Here is a 20,928-nt window from a genome sequence, read left to right on the forward strand (position 1 = left end):
GTAGTAGTAGTAGTAGTAGTAGTAGTAATAGTAGTAGTAGTAGTAGTAGTAGTAGTAGTAGTAGTAGTAGTAGTGGTAGTGGTAGTAGTAGTAGCAGCAGCAGTAGTAGTAGTGGTAGTGGTAGTGGTAGTGGTAGTGGTAGTGGTAGTAGTAGCAGTAGTAGTAGTAGTAGTAGTTGTCCGCTGTCCTTACTTCCTGGCTGCGTTAGTGATAAATTTAGAGTATTTTGCAAAAGGGAAACATTTACCATAAGGTCGAATATTGTTATGTTGACCGTTTATTTTTGGCGTTGATCTGCTACCGCATTCTGTTTCCTGTTGGGTGTTATCATGGCGACCACACTCCCTGTATGTACTTTTCTCTAGACCATCCAGTAATATCCCAGCAGTCGGCAGTAAGAATAGCTGCCATAGCTATACATGTCTACGGGTGACATCACACTCATAGACAGATAGCTAAATATGGGAGTATGAACAATCACACACCGCAGGCTGTTGCTATTATTCACATCTGGGACTGCTAGACTGAACATGAGGTTTCCTCATGTATTAGGAAACACCCCCATCCCGGGGGCGGCAGGACTAGGGATTTGTATAAATTCCAGGCTGGGTCCAGACTGATACACACAGCAGCTAACTGGAAGACTCTTCCTAATACTGCACAGCTGTGGTATACTGCCAAGGAGCGTCCTCTACTAACATCACAGATCTCTAGAAGGAATGAATTTCAACGTGCGGTAAGTATATAGGGACTTTTCCTGTTTGAAATGAAACTTTTACTTATTTTGTACTGATTTCGAATTATATACTCCATTCACATTCAAAGCTGCATTGGGAATTCTGCCGGGTGTCTAATTACCAAGCAGCCCAGATGACAGCTATACAGTTAAGCTGTTTGACAGCAATGTGTAGATAAAACATCATCTGCTTCCAAGGGAAGATTTTGGAATGAAGCTTTGGATGTGACTAGAGTGTAAGGAATGGTGTAACTCATAATCAGTACAACGTAAGTCAATCAAATAATTTGTGGCTTTTCAGCACTTTATGTAGATTTAAACCTGGAAATGTTCAAAGTGGAGGTCAGCTTTAAGGTTCGGGCAAACTTAATATATGAGCCATTCTGATATATGTTCCAAATTACCCACAATACAGAGGGCAGCATGAAAATTAGTGTGTTAATTGTTTCTTTGTCCCCTTTTTTTAATCATATTTATTTGCTATTTGGTCGACATAATCACCATTATAATACTTATAAAGGGGATGATAATGGGGGCACATTTGGGGCCCAATTGCAATTTTAGGCTATACTTATGCACTGTCTAGCTTTTCCTACCCTATAACATGAAGAACTATTTAGTAATAGGGTATGAACATGTAAGTGCAGCTGATATTTTAGCATACACACTGTGACAAGGGCAGGGTCCGTAAAAATATTTACAAGTGGTGCCCATTGCGGTGCCACTTAAAACTATAGCCTAGCATAAGATGCTCACTGATCTGTCTCTCTACCTTCCTCAGGCTCCTCATCCTCGTTCTCCTTTCATGGACTGTACTAGCCTTTCGTCCTAAATTCTTGAGCCACGTGGCTGAGAAAGATGCCAGCTTCGGGGTGCGTTTATTCAAGGAGATACTACAGGAGAACAAGGATAAAAATTTAGGTTTCTCACCCTATGGGGTATCCTCGGCTTTAAACATACTACAGTTTGGGACGACTGGAAAGACCTTCGAACAACTACGGCAGGTCCTTAATTATGGATACTCAGGTAAGATAAATAGACAGACATGGACATTAACATGAAGATGGGGATCGTATTAGTATTAAAAGTGTAAAAAATTAAATGGAAGTATATGTAAGAAAAATGGTGTCCGGGAGATTGAAATTGGGACAAGATTCTACTTTCTAATGTCTCACTCTCTTCCTTTAGAATGATCCCATTGGTTGTGGTATGGAGAGGGGGGGGGGGGGTAGGGACGGAACCCATAGCTCTGTTCCAAATTGATAAACAGAATTTAAAAACTGCAGTTGAGACTGACACATAAGGAGGCTTTTAGCCTCGTAATGGCTACCATTAGTAGTGGTCCTAGCATCTGACATGAAGGTATCTAAGAAGAGGTAGAATAGAATACTGAAGCTGGGAGCTCAAATTACATGAGGCTTCTCCACCACCTCCCGGTCAGTTCTGTATACCTTCAACTTATGATTGACTGTTTCTTCCTCCAGAGCGGACTGTGTCTGCATCACTTCGTAAACTGAGGGAGGAGATCTGCGGTTCCCTTGCCTCCAGTGAAGACACAAAATCTGTACATGCAGCAGATGGACTTTTTGTTCAGCGGGACCTCGAGTTGACTCAAGGTTTCCTTCAGAGGTTCTACTCTACCTTCCGACGACATGTCACCCAAGTCAACTTCACCGACCCATCACAAGCCAAGGACATTCTGAACCAATGGGTGGAGAACCAAACAGATGGTGAGAATGGGGAATATGAGTGGAACCTGCGATCTTATTGGATGAACATATGGTTTTTATTGGCTACATATGGTCTTCTTTTCTTTCTTCTGACCCATATCTTCTCTTGTCTAGGTATGATCCAGGACTTATTGGGAAGTAACTCCATTCCACCACTTACCCGTCTGGTCCTGCTCAGTGCTGTGCACTTTGATGGAAAATGGGTTCTTCCATTTCCAGAAAAAGACACTCATGAGAGGCCATTTTACCGATCTGATGGCTCTCAGGTGCAAGTACAAATGATGGAAAACACGGCCAAGTACAACTACAGTAAGTGCCGACAATAATCATATATCACTAGCTATAAAAACATAATTAGTATGTCAACAGGTTTATAATAAATATTGTCTCTGCAGGCGAGCTCGAAACCCCCGAGGGAGTGTATTATGATGTCATCGAGCTGCCATACGAAGGAGATGAGATCAGCATGTTAATAGCTGCCCCCTATGAGAAAGGGGTGGCACTGTCCACCATCACAGACATCCTGACTCCCAAGCTTATCACCCTGTGGAAAAATAATATGAGGAGATCCACTCGTCTTCTTGTTTTGCCCAAGTAAGTACAATCCATAGATGAGAAGTAAAAAAATTATTGGACAATTTTGGCAACTTTTGGACAAATGTTACAACTGTGGCCATGTGAAAGTGTGTCAGGAATATTCTAGTTTGGAACAGCCTTAGTTCTTAGTTGAATTGGGAAAGTTTCGGTACATTGATGATTAACTTTATTTCCCAATGGTCCTATGAACTCATGTTGTTTCTTTTGTTGTGTCCTCAGGTTCTCTCTGATGAGTGAAGTCAATCTGAAGAGTCCTTTACAACGTCTTGGAGTTACAGACATGTTCTCGGCAGAAAAAGCTGACTTCAGCCGGCTGTCATGTAAGTAATTACCACCCTATAGTCAAACATGGGAAGGGGTATTTCCACAGCCGTAGATATTTTCTATATTTGTCTAAAATCATTCTCATACGAATAATTTTCTTGTTGTAGCTGAAAGACCCCTGCATGTATCGGAAGCCTTCCAGAAAGTCAAGGTGGAGGTGACGGAGAGTGGAACAAAAGCATCAGCTGCAACAGGTAACAAACTCTTCTCACACATCAGAGATGGGAATTTATATGGGATTACATAGAATCATGCAAGGTTGAGGGACCCAAAGAAGCTCAAGAATATAATAGGTTTTAGATAATCTATATCACATCGATAAGAAAATCAAGTTTGGATAAGCACTACTTGATAGAAGAGTCCCATGACAATAAGCAAATTACAAATTGTCCCCCTGCTGGGACCCTCAGTGATCAGCTGTAATCCTTGGGGAAACCCAGCAGTAAGTGTTCAGTTTCCCTGCAGCGCCACTACAGGGGAAATTAGGCATTACACAGTGGCCATTTACATCAATGGCTTGTCTGTGTAATACAGGACAGGACAGGTCCTCCAGAGACAGAGAGACGCTCTTTGTAACAGCTCTCTACTATGGCCAAAAGATAAGGATTCTGAACAGAGGACCCCCCTCTATTAACTCAGAATTTCCTAGTAGAATATATGAAAATGTTTTGTTTTTTTAAACTGAACAACCCCTTTAAGACCACTCTTGACAGGCTACAAAAATAGCGATATAGTAGGAAATCGCTGTTTATGAAATTTCCGAGTAGCTTAAAGGAGTAATCTCATCTGATGAAGTGATTCCATATCATTCAGATATGTATTTACCTTATGATCATGGGGGTTTGAATACCAGGAACAAAATCTAAGAATGAGAGCTGCATACTTGGTTTCGGGGTGTGACCCTCCACAGTCTTTCCCTGAATAGCGGCGCTTCCGGCCACCCATTATACGGGAACTGCAGCACGGCCCCATTAAAGGGTAACTAAACATTTTACAAACTTCTGACATGTCATAGTGACATGTCAGAAGTTTTCATTGGTGGGGGTCCGAGCACTGAGACCCCCACCAATCGCTAAAACGAAGCTGCAGAAGCACTCGTATGAGCGCTCAGCCTCTTCGTTTCTGTTCGGCTTTTTCCTGAAATCAATATATCGGAGTACGGACTCAATAGAAAGTCTATGAGCCCGTACTCCAATACATCGGCTTTCCGGAAAAAGCCGAACAGAAACGAAGCGGCTGAGCTCTCACACGAGTGCTTCTGCTGCTTCGTTTTAGCGATTGGTGGGGGTCTCAGTGCTTGGACCCCCACCAACCAAAACTTCTGACATGTCACTATGACATGTCAGAAGTTTGTCGAACGTTTAGTTACCTTTTAAAGTGAAAAGGACATTGTTGTAGTTCCCTGCTCAGCGGGTGTCCTGGATCGCCGCTGTGCAGGGAAAAGCTTGAAGGGCACGCAGTGCTAATCTAGCGCTGCAGTCCATTCATTCTCCAGCAGTTGGACCCTCACGATCATCCGTGAGGGTCCATCTTAGCGATATGGCATTCGAAAAGCCCTTTGAAGTGGCCTACACTTTAAAAATAAGCTGCCTCATAGTCATCTATCTAGTCAGGGTGCAACTTTCTAATATGTGTTTGATGCGGATTCCTGAAAATATTGCAGGAGGGTGGACAGGAATGAAGATACCCTGGACATCTTAGTCAGGAAGTACTCTCCTATATTCAGAAGCAGCTCTTATATTACATAAGCACTGGTTGATATAGGAGAGCACTACCTGGACCAGACATCCAGCATGAGCTGTCCTACCTCTCCAGTGCTGCCCACCCACAAATCCGTCAATTTATCAACGTAACGTCAACAAGGATGGCCCACTTTTTTAGCTATATTACTACTTTATTTTTAACTGTATTACTACAATATTGGAATGATGGAGAAATTACATTGTTGTCTTCTTTTCACAGCTGCAATTCTCTTGGCCAGAATGGCCCCTTTGGAGGTTATCATGGATCGTCCATTTTTGTTCATCATCAGACACAATCCAACAGGTGAGGCCTGTTATATACATAATTATAGTTTAATGGAGGCATTAGTCTGACCTCTGGTGGCAGCCGGTTGTATAGGCGCGTCAAATTCTCACAATAGGTTGACAAATTCCATGTATTATTATACACACCATGATCATTTGGTGGGCTGGAGATAAAGCGTAGGGACACCGGTGGATGCATGTCGATATTTGACACACAAACACATTAGGTCCCACAATGGGTCCAGAAACAAGGCCCTTTGGGCAAGCAGCACACCCATCGCTTTATATGATTAGAAAATGTTATATATTAGTAAAGTGCCCCCTATGAGATAAAGTTATTTCTATTTTCCATACATCTGGCACAAATCCATAAGGAGCAAATGGGTTGAGAAAAAGGACTTTGGGGCAATTGTCAACCCCATCGCTGTCCCAAGGTACTAAGAATTCAAAACTAAAGAAGTCCATCATTAAGTGATAGTGCTCCCATGAGGTCAGGCCCTGACTTAGGCCACTTTCTCCTAAAGTATATCTGTATAAATGTGGAGGAAATTGGATTAAAAGGAGGAAATTTATGTAAGCCTTTAAAAAATATACCAACCATGCAAAGGATGTCAAAATTTGTGTTAAATTTATTGTGTTGGATTTATGATCCTCACCAAGCTCTGAGAATGGATCATAAATTCAACATTTTTAGATACTGCTGAGACACATGGTGCCTCAAGTCTCAGTCATGTTACCGGCTTCTAGGGAGTTGCTAAACTGTTAAATTGATTGTTACATATAGACACAGCATTGTTGCACTTTACACACATATCACTCACAATGAATCATTCTCTCTTCCAGGATCACTGCTATTCATAGGACAAGTGATGGAGCCCTGAAATCCAGCGCCATCAAGTGGCCATATCCAGTACCTCACGTCTTCCACCTACTATTCATAGGACAAGTGATGGAACCCTGAAATCCAGCGCCATCTAGTGGCCATATGCAGTACCTCACCTCTACCACCTTTTACAGCAGGAGTCATGCAACTCCAAGCCCTGCCCTATAGGGTGGAGCGGTTCACCAGACTACTAGAAAGAGGGGGGATGGGGGCGACACGGGTAGTATGAATGAGCAAAATATAAGCAATGCAAGACTGTATGGGATGTATGAGCTGACTGCAAGTTATAGATTATACTATGGAATATTACAGAGCGGAATATGTCAATTTTTATATTAAATTTCTATTTAATAAATCTATTTATTTATATTTTAACCTGATTTGTGTGATATGTATCGGCAGAACCAATTAAAAAAATCCTAGAAATTCAGGATTTCATGATAAATATTCAATATCTGTTATATCTGGGGAAGCTGGGTAGAGGAAAGCATACCCAACATTCTAAGGGTCCAAAAAGGCAATTCTGCCAATACGAGACCAGCAGGTGAAAGAGGGTGGAGAAATATGTACATGACTTATGTGTCCTGCCAAGAAAAAATGAAATCCCGAACAACTTCTTTAAAATCTATCATTCAGTCTCTTTGGTAACAGATCGATCCGCCAATACCAGGATCTTCATATCCTAATTATCTAGATCAAGCTCTCCAGGACACAGAATATTGTAACCAAAGAGCCCCACACAGTATAATGCCCCCATAATGTTCCCCACACAGTATAATGTACCCATAGTGCCTCCATACAGTATAATTCCCCCATAGTGCCTCCACACAGTATAATTCCCCCATAGTGCCCCCACACAATATAATGTACCCATAGTGCCGCCACACCGTATAATGCCCCCATAATGTTCCCCACACAGTATAATGTACCCATAGTGCCTCCACACAGTATAATTCCCCCATAGTGCCCCCACACAATATAATGTACCCACAGTGCCGCCACACCGTATAATGCCCCCATAATGTTCCCCACACAGTATAATGTACCCATGGTGCCTCCATACAGTATAATTCCCCCATAGTGCCTCCACACAGTATAATGTACCCATAGTGCCTACACACAGTATAATGTACCCATAGTGCCCCCACACAGTATAATGTACTCATAGTGCTTCCATACAGTATAATTCCCCCATAGTGCCCCCACATAATATAATTCCCCCATAGTGCCCCCACACAGTATAATGTACCCATGGTGCCTCCATACAGTATAATTCCCCCATAGTGCCCCCACATAATATAATGTACCCATAGTGCCTCCACACAGTATAATGTACCCATAGTGCCTATACACAGTATAATGCCCCCATAGTGCCTCCACACAGTATAATGTACTCATAGTGCCTCGACACCGTATAATGCCCCATAGTGCCTCGACACCGTATAATGCCCCATAGTGCCTCCACACAGTATAATTCCCCCATAGTGCCCCCACACAATATAATGTACCCATAGTGCCGCCACACAGTATAATGCCCCCATAATGTTCCCCACACAGTATAATGTACCCATGGTGCCTCCATACAGTATAATTCCCCCATAGTGCCCCCACATAATATAATGTACCCATAGTGCCTCCACACAGTATAATGCCCCCATAGTGCCCCCACACAGTATAATATACTCATAGTGCCTCGACACCGTATAATGCCCCATAGTGCCTCGACACCGTATAATGCCCCATAGTGCCTCGACACAGTATAATGCCCCCATAGTGCCCCTACACAGTATAATGCCCCCATAGAATAAAATGCCCCATAGGGCCTCCATCCAGTATAATGCCCCCATAGTGCCTCGACACAGTATAATGCCCCCATAGTGCTTCCATACAGTATAATGCCCCATAGTGCCTCCAGCCAGTATAATTCCCCCATAGTGCCCCCACACAGTATAATGCCCCCATAGTGCGTCCATACAGTATAATGCCCCATAGTGCCTCCAGCCAGTATAATTCCCCCATAGTGCCCCCACACAGTATAATGCCCCCATAGTGCTTCCATACAGTATAATGCCCCATAGTGCCTCCAGCCAGTATAATTCCCCCATAGTGCCCCCACACAGTATAATGCCCCCATAGTGCCTCCTGAAAAAAAGAAATACTCCCCTAGCACAGTCCCATAATAACTGTAGGACATCCCTCTGCCGGTCTCCTCTGGTCTGTGCTGTTTTGCTCGGTGCAGTTTCGATAAAATCACTGCTGACGCCTCCCTGCTTCACCATTGTATTCCCAGGACCGCGTCCTGTCAAATAATGCTGGTGCAGGGAGCTGATGGCTACCTGCTCCGCCGTAGTTTTCAACTGTATTGCGTCCTGAAGACGTGGATACAGTTGAAAATGATGCCGGTGCCAAGTGCATCATTTGCCCTACAGTTAAAGCGGCCACGGTCCAATGAGATATACCGAGAGGTCTTATGTGATGGTGACTTCTGCTTCTATATCTGATTGGTTGAGAGGGCTCAGTATAATTAACCCTTTTCCGTCACAGCGCATATTTTATACCTAATGGAAGGTGCCACATTGTCTCCCTTTCTCTCAACCCGCTTTTTTTTTTTTTTTTCCTATTCCTTCAATTCACCCTATGTCTTATCAGAGGCTCATTCTACTGCTTTGTTCCACCGCCATGCTTTACACTGCAGCTCTGTTCAAGTACGGCACAGCGATGATCAGTGACTACAGTTAAAGGGAATGTGTCGCTAGAAAAATATATATATTATTTTAGTTAAACTGTTAGTATATAAATGATTACACATTGTTCTAATTTTTTCACAAGTCAGGAAATATTATAAATTAGATTCTAATTTATAACATTTCCATGTGCTGGTCACTAGAGGGAGCAATTCCCAAAATTGCAGCATTGGCATGTGGTAAAGCAACCTCATTGCTTTATGCTGCAAAATTGGAGAAGACACACTCGCTCGAGTGTCCTCAAAGGGTATGTGCACACAATAACGACCATTACGTCTGAAATTACGGAGCTGTTTTCAGGAGAAAACAGCTCCTGCATTTCCGACGTAATTGCATGTACTCGCGTTTTGCGAGGCGTCAATTACGCGCCTAATTTGGAGCCGTTCTTCATTGGATTCAATGAAAAACGGCTCAAATTACGCCCCAAGAAGTATCCTGCACTTCTTTGCCGAGGCAGTCATTTTACGCGTCGTCTTTTGACAGCGACGCGTAAAATGACAGGTCGTCGGCACAGTACGTCGGCAAACCCATTGAACGCAATGGGCAGATGTTTGCCGAAGTATTGGAGCCGTATTTTCACGCGTAATTCGAGGTGTAAAATGCCTAGTTTACACCTGAAAATAGGTTGCGTGAACCCAGCCTAACAATCCCCCCTCCCTTATCCTGGCTAGTGCCAGGAGAAGGAGGGGGTTGAATCTTCAAACCTCCTACACGGTGTGCCGCCATTTTCTAAGCGAATGCACAGTGTAGGAGGATTAGATACAGGGCTCAGCAGACAGTATCACACGAACATAATACACACATCACATACACAAATATAACTTACCTGCTCCTGCCACTGCCGCCGCTCCGTCTGCTCCCTCCGCTCCTAGTCCTTGCTTCTGAACATATGTCCGGAAGCCGCGACCGGAAGTAGTCATCTTACTGTCCGGCCGCGGCTTCCAGTCCACATGAAAATGGCGCCGGATGTCGCTCTGCCGAAGACCTTCCTTTTGGACTGTGTGGGAGCGGCGCATGCGCCATTCCCACACAGACGGCGTACACCATAGTGAGTGGAACGGCTCCCGTTCGCATTCTCTTTGGGGTTGTATGTGCCGTATTCCATCTCTGTATGTGTCATTCATCGACACATACAGAGATGAAAAAAAAAATGGCAGCCCCCATAGAGAAGTAAAAGAAAGAAAAAAGTACAACAGAAAAACACAAATAAATAACATTTATTTTAATGACATACTAAAAGAAATAACATATATAAAAAAAAAAAAATGTGTGACACCTTCCCTTTAAGCTGCATTATCTATTGGAGTCTCAAGTAGTCTAAACTCCATCTCCTGTCTTATCAGAGGCTCAGGCTGCTTCTTTGTCCCCAATGCTTTACACTGCAGCTCAGCTTCTTTAGTGCAATATGTAACTGGATGTGTCATGATAAACTAGTGCGGTATACAAAAGTTCATCAGCTCAGACACAAGGACAGCGAGATCGAATTTTTCCCACCAATAAAATGGCGCCTTTATCTCCGACCCTGAGCTGAGACAAGTACCTTATTGTCTTGTGACTGTAAAACTCCGCCTATAGTATTTCAGGTGACGTTGTCCAGCTGTTACCATAGAAACTGAAGAATAACTCCGCCCCTAAACACGGACGCTGTTCGGGCAAAGTTGATTGAACCTCGTGTGTTTCCGTAACTTTCCTTGCGCCTGCGCCGTGTAGAATTCTGAAGTCGCGCATGCGTATTGGTGATTCCCATTCCCCCTCCCTGCGGGGTGAGGCCGAGGGGAGGAGGCACCGGGTCCGGACACTGAACCACGACAGGCCGGGGACCGAGGCCTGAGAAGAGGCCTTAGCACGGGGAGAGGCGGTCCACAGAATAGGCAGCAAGATGGTAAGAGGGGAAAGGGTCGGCCTAGGTGCTGTGCCGCCATTGTTCAGAGGTTTGTCATCAGGAGTATTCAGGTGACAGGTGTGAGCGGCAGCGCTAAGGTGTCGGCGGCATCCTCCTGTGTCACTGGCCTGACGTTACTATGGAGATACCTCATGTAATAATTACCTATAGTATAATATACCACAACGGTCCAAGTACCCCCACAATGTAGCGATAAGTGAGGTCATCGCTGTGTCCAGGGTCACATGACCTGGGGGTCTGTGTAGCTCGCCATGTGTGCGCCATATGGTGAATTACCTTTTTCAGGGCCTGAAGAGTGCCCCCATAACAGTGTGGAGCCTCCATAGTGAAGTGCCTTCATAACAGTGTGGAGCCTCCATAGTGAAGTGCCTTCATAACAGTGTGGAGCCTCCATAGTGAAGTGCCTTCATAACAGTGTGGAGCCTCCATAGTGAAGTGCCTTCATAACCGTGTGATGATAAAGAGTGCCCCCACAACGCAGCGTGGAGCCTCCGCAGTGACGAGTGCCCCCACAACGCAGCGTGGAGCCTCCGCAGTGACGAGTGCCCCCACAACGCAGCGTGGAGCCTCCGCAGTGACGAGTGCCCCCACAACGCAGCGTGGGACCTCCGCAGTGACGAGTGCCCCCACAACGCAGAGTGGAGCCTCCGCAGTGACGAGTGCCCCCACAACGCAGCGTGGGACCTCCGCAGTGACGAGTGCCCCCACAACGCAGCGTGGGACCTCCGCAGTGAAGAGTGCCCCCACAACGCAGCGTGGAGCCTCTGCAGTGACGAGTGCCCCCACAACGCAGAGTGGAGCCTCCGCAGTGACGAGTGCCCCCACAACGCAGTGTGGGACCTCCGCAGTGACGAGTGCCCCCACAACGCAGAGTGGAGCCTCCGCAGTGACGAGTGCCCCCACAACGCAGAGTGGAGCCTCCGCAGTGAAGAGTGCCCCCACAACGCAGAGTGGAGCCTCCGCAGTGACGAGTACCCCCACAACGCAGCGTGGAGCCTCCGCAGTGACGAGTGCCCCCACAACGCAGCGTGGAGCCTCCATAATAAAGAACACCCCATTATACATGCTGGGAGTTGTAGTTCACCACCGCTGAAGAGCCACTCTTCTAGACATACGATGCGTTCAGATGTAGCAGAGCTGATTTTGTGGAGCCTCTCGGCATGCAGGGAGTTGTAACTTTACCGCCACTGGTTACGAACCCCTCCTATAGACAGGTGATGTCTTGAGATGTAGCAGAGCTAATTTTGTTCTTATGCTTTTTGTGTATTGAGACGCCTCCGGTAGCTTTTCTAATGACAAACTCAGCTCTGCTGCATGGTTGGTTGGTTGAGTTGTAGTATTGTATTCCCCATATTATCCCGGTGTGTGACCCTGATATCCCCCCTCGTCACGCTGGGCACAGTTTGCATCGTCTGGTCACACAGGAGGAAACGCTAGAAATAGAATCTGTGGGTAAATGATGTTCATCTATTAACGAGATCTGACCGGTTCCGATTACCAAATATTATGGATTAGCAGAGGCCGCTGTCAGAATTTCTGGATTATCGGACTCCAGATGAAGGGAATTCCACCATAATTAATAGTTGTAGTGCGTTTGTAAATGGCGCTGGGGTTACTTGGCTCTGTCCTTGGGTTGGAGCGGGGGCTGGCTTGTCCCAATTTAGTATATTTTGGGGTGTCGGAGCACGGCTGCATCACATCTCGTGAGCGATCAGACCGGAGCCTTGTGGCATGTACTGGCAGAATAACTAATTGGATTGAATGGAATGAAAATGAGCAGTGTGGACTGACAGAGAGAAGCAGCTGAATACCACCCAATGGAAAGGGGGGGGGTCAGGGATTGGGATGAAATTGCAATATTGAGGGGAGACTCTTTCCTGTACGTCGTCACGGTGACGTCACCACCTCGTCCAATGGCCTTAGCGCTGTACGTGATTGTCACATGACCAGCAGAGATGACGTCACTGCCAGTTCCGATGGCCCTTAAAGAGACATTACAGGCAAACTCAACCTCCCACATCTACTCTGCATGCTGGGAGTTGTAGTTCTGCAATAGCTGGATAGATATAAGTAGGAGACCACTGCCATGATGCCGCTCACCTCACGTGGTGACTTTTGCCACCTGCTGACACCCTGTATAACCTCCAGCCATAAGTGGGGCCTTACCTGGGCGTCCGTAATAATTGATTTAGTCCAGTAGACCTAAGATTTACAGGTTGCCGGAGTATCAGACATTCTGGATTATTGGACATGTATAAAACTTCATATAAAGTGCCTGCACTGGCCCATTGAAAGCCTCAAGATTCCACTTTATCAGACTTTCTGGATTAAAGGAATTTTCCTGTACAGTGATACTCTTCTGGGTGACCACCGGTACCAGCTTATCTGCAGACATTGAGACCTATGTAAACTAGAGCAAAAACTGTAGACGTGGTCTGTATCAACCAATCGGTGTCCATCTCATGGAGCGCCACCTCCCCTTCATTGTTTACCATTAACAGCGCCGGACTTTTAGCAGTGGCTATGCCTGGTACTGCAGCCATTTGAATAGGCTTCAGCTGCAGTTCCGGGCACAGCCACTACAAAATATGGCGCTGTACCTGAATAAACAATGGAGACTCGCTGGAGTACCGCGGACCCTTCAGTCAGCTGATCGAGGGGCCGCCATCAATCCGATATTGATCTGAGCGGCAGGTAGTTACCGCATTAAGTCGAGCATACCTGTCAGGCTCGAGGCAACGGTTGTAATACATAACGGCGGTGATCGGACAAACCTCCGATCTATGTAGTTTAACCCCTTAGATGATGCGGTCAATAGGGACTGTGGCATCTAAGGTGTTTGACAGACAGGCAACCGGGGGTCTAATAAAGGCCCACAGGTCTGCCATACGGTTACTGGCAATAATGCGATCGCTTCTTCAAGTCCCCTAGTGGCACAAAAAATGAAAAGCACAATTGTTAAATAAAAAAATAAAGTGCTTGGTATTTGAGGGGTTAAGGAAGCGATCTGTTGGGCAGATATGAGTGAAGTGGCTGCAGTGATCGTGATTGACCACTAGAGGTCACAGTGCTCCTTGTATAACACTCCACCTGTTTCTTCTCCCGCAGATGAGGTTTATGCTGCTGTTCAGCCGGCAGGGGAAGCTGCGATTACAGAAGTGGTACGTCGCCACCTCCGAGAGGGAGAAGAAGAAGTTGGTGCGGGACCTGATGCAGACGGTGCTCAGCCGTAAACCCAAGATGTGCAGCTTCCTGGAGTGGAAGGATCTTAAGGTGGTCTACAAAAGGTGAGCTCGCCCAGCATCCGGTCCCGCCCGCACGGACGTCTCTACCAGATTTAAAGGGGTTTTCCTCAGCATATTCTTTTATGGCACGTTGAACTAGATTAGAAGTTTGATTGCTGAGGGGGGGGGGAGGGTCTGAACCCCCCCACCCCCCCAATAATTCAGAGAACCCATTCCTGGCATAAACTATACACGAGCATACTGACCTGTGTGTCTATATAGATACAGTGCAATGGTTCAGACTTTACAATAACCCTGTAGTGCCGGAGATTCCGGATTATCAGACTTTTACTGTGTAAATTAGGGACCAGTCATTTATTCACATCCCTATTGCTGTGGTTTAAGCATCGTTCCACCTTCAGTAACTTTCCACAGGTTAATCCTTTTATTTGTATCTTTATAAACTTTTTTTTTTTTGCCCAAATTTCCAGTTATTTCGCAACATTTTCTCCATTCCAGTTCTATGAGTTGCCTTTGGAAACGGACAGCCTTTTCGCTCCACTCCGCTATCTAACATCTGAGGTAGGGCTGGGCAATTAATCGAAAAATAATCGAAATTCAGCGCAATTAATCTACGTCCTCCTGCGTTTTTCGGTTTATGAATTATTTTCTCCCGGTTTAAACTGTATCTGCATCTTTAGGACGCAGATACAGATGAATATAACGGCAGAGCAGGGGCTGTAAGGTCCCTGCTCTACCATTGATTATGTATCGCCGGACGCAACGCAGTGACCTCACCGCGCCTGTCTGTGCCGAGACCAGAGGAGCCGAGGGATCTCCACTTGTCATTGGAACAGGGTTAGGTGACTGTATATTATTATTTTTATCAGGCATTATACAGCATGGGGGCAGATATAGGGGCATTATACTGTGTGGAGGGCAGATATAGGGGCATTACACTGTGTGGAGGGCAGATATAGGGGAATTATACTGTGTGGAGGGCAGATATAGGGGAATTATACTGTGTGGAGGGCAGATATAGGGACATTACACTGTGTGGAGGGCAGATATAGGGGCATTACACTGTGTGGAGGGCAGATATAGGGGAATTATACTGTGTGGAGGGCAGATATAGGGGCATTACACTGTGTGGAGGGCAGATATAGGGGCATTATACTGTGTGGAGGGCAGATATAGGGGCATTACACTGTGTGGAGGGCAGATATAGGGGCATTATACTGTGTGGAGGGCAGATATAGGGGCATTACACTGTGTGGAGGGCAGATATAGGGGCATTATACTGTGTGGAGGGCAGATATAGGGGAATTATACTGTGTGGAGGGCAGATATAGGGGAATTATACTGTGTGGAGGGCAGATATAGGGACATTACACTGTGTGGAGGGCAGATATAGGGGCATTACACTGTGTGGAGGGCAGATATAGGGGAATTATACTGTGTGGAGGGCAGATATAGGGACATTACACTGTGTGGAGGGCAGATATAGGGGAATTATACTGTGTGGAGGGCAGATATAGGGGCATTACACTGTGTGGAGGGCAGATATAGGGGCATTACACTGTGTGGAGGGCAGATATAGGGGCATTACACTGTGTGGAGGGCAGATATAGGGGCATTACACTGTGGAGGGCAGATATAGGGACATTACACTGTGTGGAGGGCAGATATAGGGACATTACACTGTGTGGAGGGCAGATATAGGGACATTACACTGTGTGGAGGGCAGATATAGGGGCATTACACTGTGTGGAGGGCAGATATAGGGGAATTATACTGTGTGGAGGGCAGATATAGGGGCATTACACTGTGTGGAGGGCAGATATAGGGGCATTATACTGTGTGGAGGGCAGATATAGGGGCATTATATTGTGTGGAGGGCAGATATAGGGGCATTACACTGTGTGGAGGGCAGATATAGGGGCATTATACTGTGTGGAGGGCAGATATAGGGGCATTATATTGTGTGGAGGGCAGATATAGGGACATTACACTGTGTGGAGGGCAGATATAGGGGCATTACACTGTGTGGAGGGCAGATATAGGGGCATTATACTGTGTGGAGAGCAGATATAGGGGCGTTACACTGTGTGGAGGGCAGATATAGGGGCATTACACTGTGTGGAGGGCAGATATAGGGGCATTATACTGTGTGGAGGTAGTGTCAGGGGGTATATTATATACAGCAGGCTCGAGGCTCTGTCACCACATTATAAGTGTCCTGTCTCCTATATAACATTGGCGCTGTAATGTAGGTGACAGTAACGCTTTTTATTTAGAAAAACAATCTATTTTAAACCACTTTATGACCTATATTAGATTTATGCTAATGAGTTTCTTAATGCCCAAGTGGGCATGTTTTACTTTTGACCAAGTGGGCGTTGTACAGAGAAGTGTATGACGCTGACCAATCAGTGACCAATCAGCGTCATACACTTCTCCCCATTCATTTACACAGCACATAGTGATCTTACTAGAACACGATGTGCAGCCACATACACACACATTAAAGGACGGGTGTCGCGGAAATTTATTTTTTTATATAATATTGCTTTTAGTATGTTATTAAAATAAATTTTATTTATTTGTGTGTTTTGTGTTTTACTTTTTTCTTACTTTTACTTCTCTATGGGGGCTGCCATTTTGTTTTTCATCTCTGTATGTGTCGATTAACGACACATACAGAGATGGAATACGGCAGCTACAATGCATAGGAGTCAATGAACGGGAGCCGTACTATTGACTCTGCTCTCTGGCTCTACTGCGCAGACGCAGGTCAGAGTCACACAGAGCAGAGCAGCTGTTTGCAGGGAGAGAGCAGGCGCCATCATGAAGACCAGCTGCACTGCAGGTAAGATGTGTGTCTCTGCATGTCCCACTCTCTATCTCACAGACCGCCGCTCTCGGGACCTCCCTAACGCGCCCCCCCCCCCCTCCCTGTATGAAGGACACATGATGCAACTGTACAGGGAAAGCCCTGAATGGTAAATCTCTCTAGTTGTGCTGAGACTGTTTGGGGATGTGACTAATGAACCTCTCAGTCTCAGCACAACTGGAGAGATTTACCGTTCAGGGGTCTGGGAAAGCTGGGTGACCACCATTGCCCATACTACTGGAGTGTGAGAGGTTCATTAGTCACATCCCCAAACACACTCCAGTAGGAGGGGTAATGGTGGTCACCCAGCTTTCCCAGAAGCAGATATAACCAGGAAAGGGCTGGATGGACGGGCTGAGGGTGCACAGGGTTTTTGGTGATTCCCCCCCTCTGTCATGTGATCGGACCTAGGTTACCGGTTCATCAGACGGGGTTCATGTGACTATAAATCTGTCCATAACAAGAGACAGTGCACTCAGGACAAGCCCTGCCCTCATGCCATAGTTGTGTGGTTCTGTCTGCAGTGATGGCGGTGGGTGGCTCTGACACCCGCCTCCCCCGTCGGGTCATCTCAGGACAGAAGGAGTGTCCGGATTGGAGACACAGCGCCGCACCTGTCCTCAGGTTGTGTCTGGTATTGCAGTTCACCTCCATTGAAGTGAATAGGACAGAGCTGTAATACCACACACGACCTTAGGACAGGTGCGGCTCCATGTTTTCCTGGACGACCCTTTTAAGACTTTTCCGGTGTGTGTGTGTGTGTGTGGCAGAGCGGTGTGTGCATGGGCGCCGCTGATACTTCATAACCGCTTATCAGCTGTTTTGAAGAATCAGCGGCGAGCACCCCCCCCCCACACACACACACACACACACACACAAATCCCCCCAAACACGCAAAATCAAGTGTAATCAAGCGTTTTTTTAATGCGGTTTTTTGCACGTACAATGTGCAAAAAAAAAACATGTCAAATACACGGCGTGTGAACCTGTCAACTGAAAAGTCATTCACTTCACTTTCATCATTCTAAGGGCTCATTTACATTTACACGAGCGTGTTATACGTCCGTGCGACGCACGTGATTTTCACGCGCGTCGCAGGGACCTATATTAGTCTATGGGGCCGTGCAGACAGTCCGTGTTTTTTGCGCATCGTGAGTCCGCTGCGTAAAAGTCACGACATGTCCGTTATTTGGGCGTATTTCGCGCATCACGCACCCATTGAAGTACTTCCGTGGGACGCGTGTTATTCGCACAACAGCTGTGAAAAGGATGAATGAAAACAGAAAAGCACCACGTGCTTTTCTGTTTACAAACATCCAAACGGAGTGTCATAATTATGGCGGCTGCGCGAAAAGCACACGCTCGTGTGAATCAGGCCTTAGGCCGGGTTTACACGAGCGTGTGCTTTTTGCGCACACAAAAAACGCGGCGTTTTGTGTGAGCAAAAGCCACTTAACAGCTCCGTGTGTCAGCCCCGTATGATGCGCGGCTGAGTGCTTTTCGCGCAGCCGCCATTATTATGACAGTCCGTTTGGATGTTTGTAAACAGAAAAGCACGTGGTGCTTTTCTGTTTTCATTCATCCTTTTCACTGCTGTTGCGCGAATAACACGCGTCCCACGGAAGTGCTTCCGTGCGACATGCGTGGTTTTCACGCACCCATTGACTTCAATGGGTGCGTGATGCGTGAAAAACGCTCAAAGAACGGACATGTCGTGACTTTTACGTAGCGAACTTATGATGCATGAAAATCACGCACCTGTCTGCACGGCCCATAGACTAATATAGGTCCGTGCAACGCGCGTTGCACGGACGCATATCCCGTTCGTTTGAATAAGCCCTAAGGGTAAGGCCACACACAATGTTTATAGCTGAAAAATCGGAAGCAGAACGCCTACAAGCATCTGCCCATTGGTTTCAATGGGAAATACGGCGTTCTGTTCCGACAGGGCGTTTTTTACGTGGTCGTTTTCCAAAACCGGCACGTAAAAAGACGCCCACCAAAATGAAGTGCACATCACTTCTTGGGACGTTTTTGGCTGAAAATCATGAGCTGTTTTCCCTTTGTTTAGTAAACGTGTGAACATACCCTTGCCTTTTGCTGTGTCCTATAACTTCTGCCAGCTGCAGAATCACACCCAAAATGGCTGCCGGACACTGCTTAGCAATTTGAAGACACCTTTTCCTGGCTTGTGGGAGGGGGGTGGTGAGATTCCCTCCCACATTTACAGCAGCTGTGAGTCAGGTTGCTTTGCCTTATTCACCTTGCTGTAATTCTGGGAAGTGCTCCCCCTGGTGGCCAACATTGGAAAACATGTCAAATTATTATTTGATTTTTAATAATTTCCACCATATGGAATAAAAAAAATACAGCAAAAAACGTAAAAAAATATAATAGAAATAAGTAACGACACTTAAAAGAAAAAGGTTTAATTCGCGACACATTCCCTTTAACGTTAATCAAGTGTCCTGATAATGAATACACATGACCTCCAGCCTGGACGTCATGTGTATTCAGAATCCTGACACTTCTGACTCTTTTCTGTGAGATTTCCAGCAAGGGAAACGAAATCTCGTTTACATCGTAATCTCGCGAGATTACGTGTGGCTTGCTGGAATCTCACAGAAAAGAGTCAGAAGTGTCAGGATTCTGAGTACACATGACGTCCAGGCTGGAGGTGATGTATATTCATTGTCAGGACACTGCAGTAATGTTAGTGTTTGTGTATGTGGCTGCACATCGTTCTAGTAAGATCACTATGTGCTCTGTAAATGAATGGGGAGAAGTGCATGACTCTGATTGGTCACTGATTGGTCAGCGTCATGCACTCCTCTGTACAACGCCCACTTGGTCGAAAGTAAAAACACGCCCACTTGGGCATTAAGAAACTCATTAGCATAAAGCTAAAAATAGCTCATAAAGTGGTTTAAAATAGGTCGTTTTTCAAAATAAAAAGCATTACTGTCACCTACATTATAGTGCCGATCTTATATAGGAGACAGGGCACTTATAATGTGCTGACAGAGCCTCTTAAATTAAATGGCGTAGCATGCAAATTGGGGGCGTGGTATGCAAAAGAGGTGTGGCCTAAATAATCGTTCAATAATCGTAATCAAGGTTACATTAATCGTGATTTTGGTTTAGGTCATAATCGTCCAACCCTAATCTGAGGTGTAAGTGTTTTAAGCGCCCATAATGCACTGGCCTGAATTCAGCTTTGGATGTGAATGGAGAAGAAATGGTTGGCGAGATCAAAGGGGTCTCCGTGACATCTTTATCAGGGGTTTCCTCCGTGATTAGACAGCCCCGGGTCTCAGCGAGGACCCCAGGGGCTGCCCTGAAGGGAACGATGTGAAGTTTCATGTCATAGTGACAGATGTAATGTTTATCATAGTGACGGGTTCTCCTTTACATAGTGTACGTCCCATGTGTACATTAGAATGGGGCCGGTCACAGGTTGGATGGTGCCCTGTACGGAACAGTCTGTTACCCCCACCCCTGATACCACATATTGCCCAAATATTACAACCATACATTGCCCGAATCACTCTCTCCAATCACTAAAGCTGCATCCGGTCCAGCTGTTTTCTATAGGGGTTTGACAAACATTGTGGGATCGGGGTGCAAGCTCTGGTCATTAAAGGGGAGACTCCTTCAGTAATGAGCGGTGATGCGCCCCGTGGGGTAACCCCTGGCCTCCGGTAAGCTGCGGATGTATGAACACGCCATGTTTGCCTGTACAGTTGAATACGTCTGCCATAGACCTAACCTACATGTGCGGAGAAGTCTTGTCGCCTACACCAAACGCATCATAATGCTGCCCCCACCGGGGGTTAAGTGGGATCTTCAGGACACGATGCGGCCTTG

The 20,928-nt window shown here is 46.0% G+C and overlaps 1 protein-coding gene and 1 pseudogene across 1 annotated transcript; both read left to right on the plus strand.

Moving 5' to 3' along the window:
* Window positions 1–641: 641 nt before the first annotated feature.
* Window positions 642–6,672, plus strand: SERPINE1 (serpin family E member 1). Its single transcript, XM_075855506.1, has 9 exons — window positions 642–736; window positions 1,518–1,762; window positions 2,221–2,466; window positions 2,581–2,775; window positions 2,862–3,060; window positions 3,283–3,383; window positions 3,495–3,581; window positions 5,350–5,433; window positions 6,258–6,672. Exons 1-9 carry the CDS (start codon window positions 720–722, stop codon window positions 6,293–6,295), a joined length of 1,212 nt encoding a protein of 403 aa, XP_075711621.1. The 5' UTR covers window positions 642–719; the 3' UTR covers window positions 6,296–6,672.
* A 4,075-nt stretch (window positions 6,673–10,747) lies between these two features.
* LOC142750242 (AP-1 complex subunit sigma-1A-like) overlaps window positions 10,748–20,928 on the plus strand; it is a 17,295-nt pseudogene continuing 7,114 nt past the window's right edge.

This window comes from Rhinoderma darwinii, chromosome 3 (assembly GCF_050947455.1).
Source record: "Rhinoderma darwinii isolate aRhiDar2 chromosome 3, aRhiDar2.hap1, whole genome shotgun sequence".
NCBI classification, from domain to species: Eukaryota; Metazoa; Chordata; class Amphibia; order Anura; family Rhinodermatidae; genus Rhinoderma; species Rhinoderma darwinii.

What these genes read in the sequence shown, in the direction of transcription:
- SERPINE1 (XM_075855506.1), top strand. An exon ending in CGTCTTCTTGTTTTGCCCAA is followed by an intron (nt 3,061 to 3,282) that starts GTAAGTACAATC and finishes TTGTGTCCTCAG; the next exon opens with GTTCTCTCTGATGAGTGAAG. An exon ending in TGACTTCAGCCGGCTGTCAT is followed by an intron (nt 3,384 to 3,494) that starts GTAAGTAATTAC and finishes TTCTTGTTGTAG; the next exon opens with CTGAAAGACCCCTGCATGTA.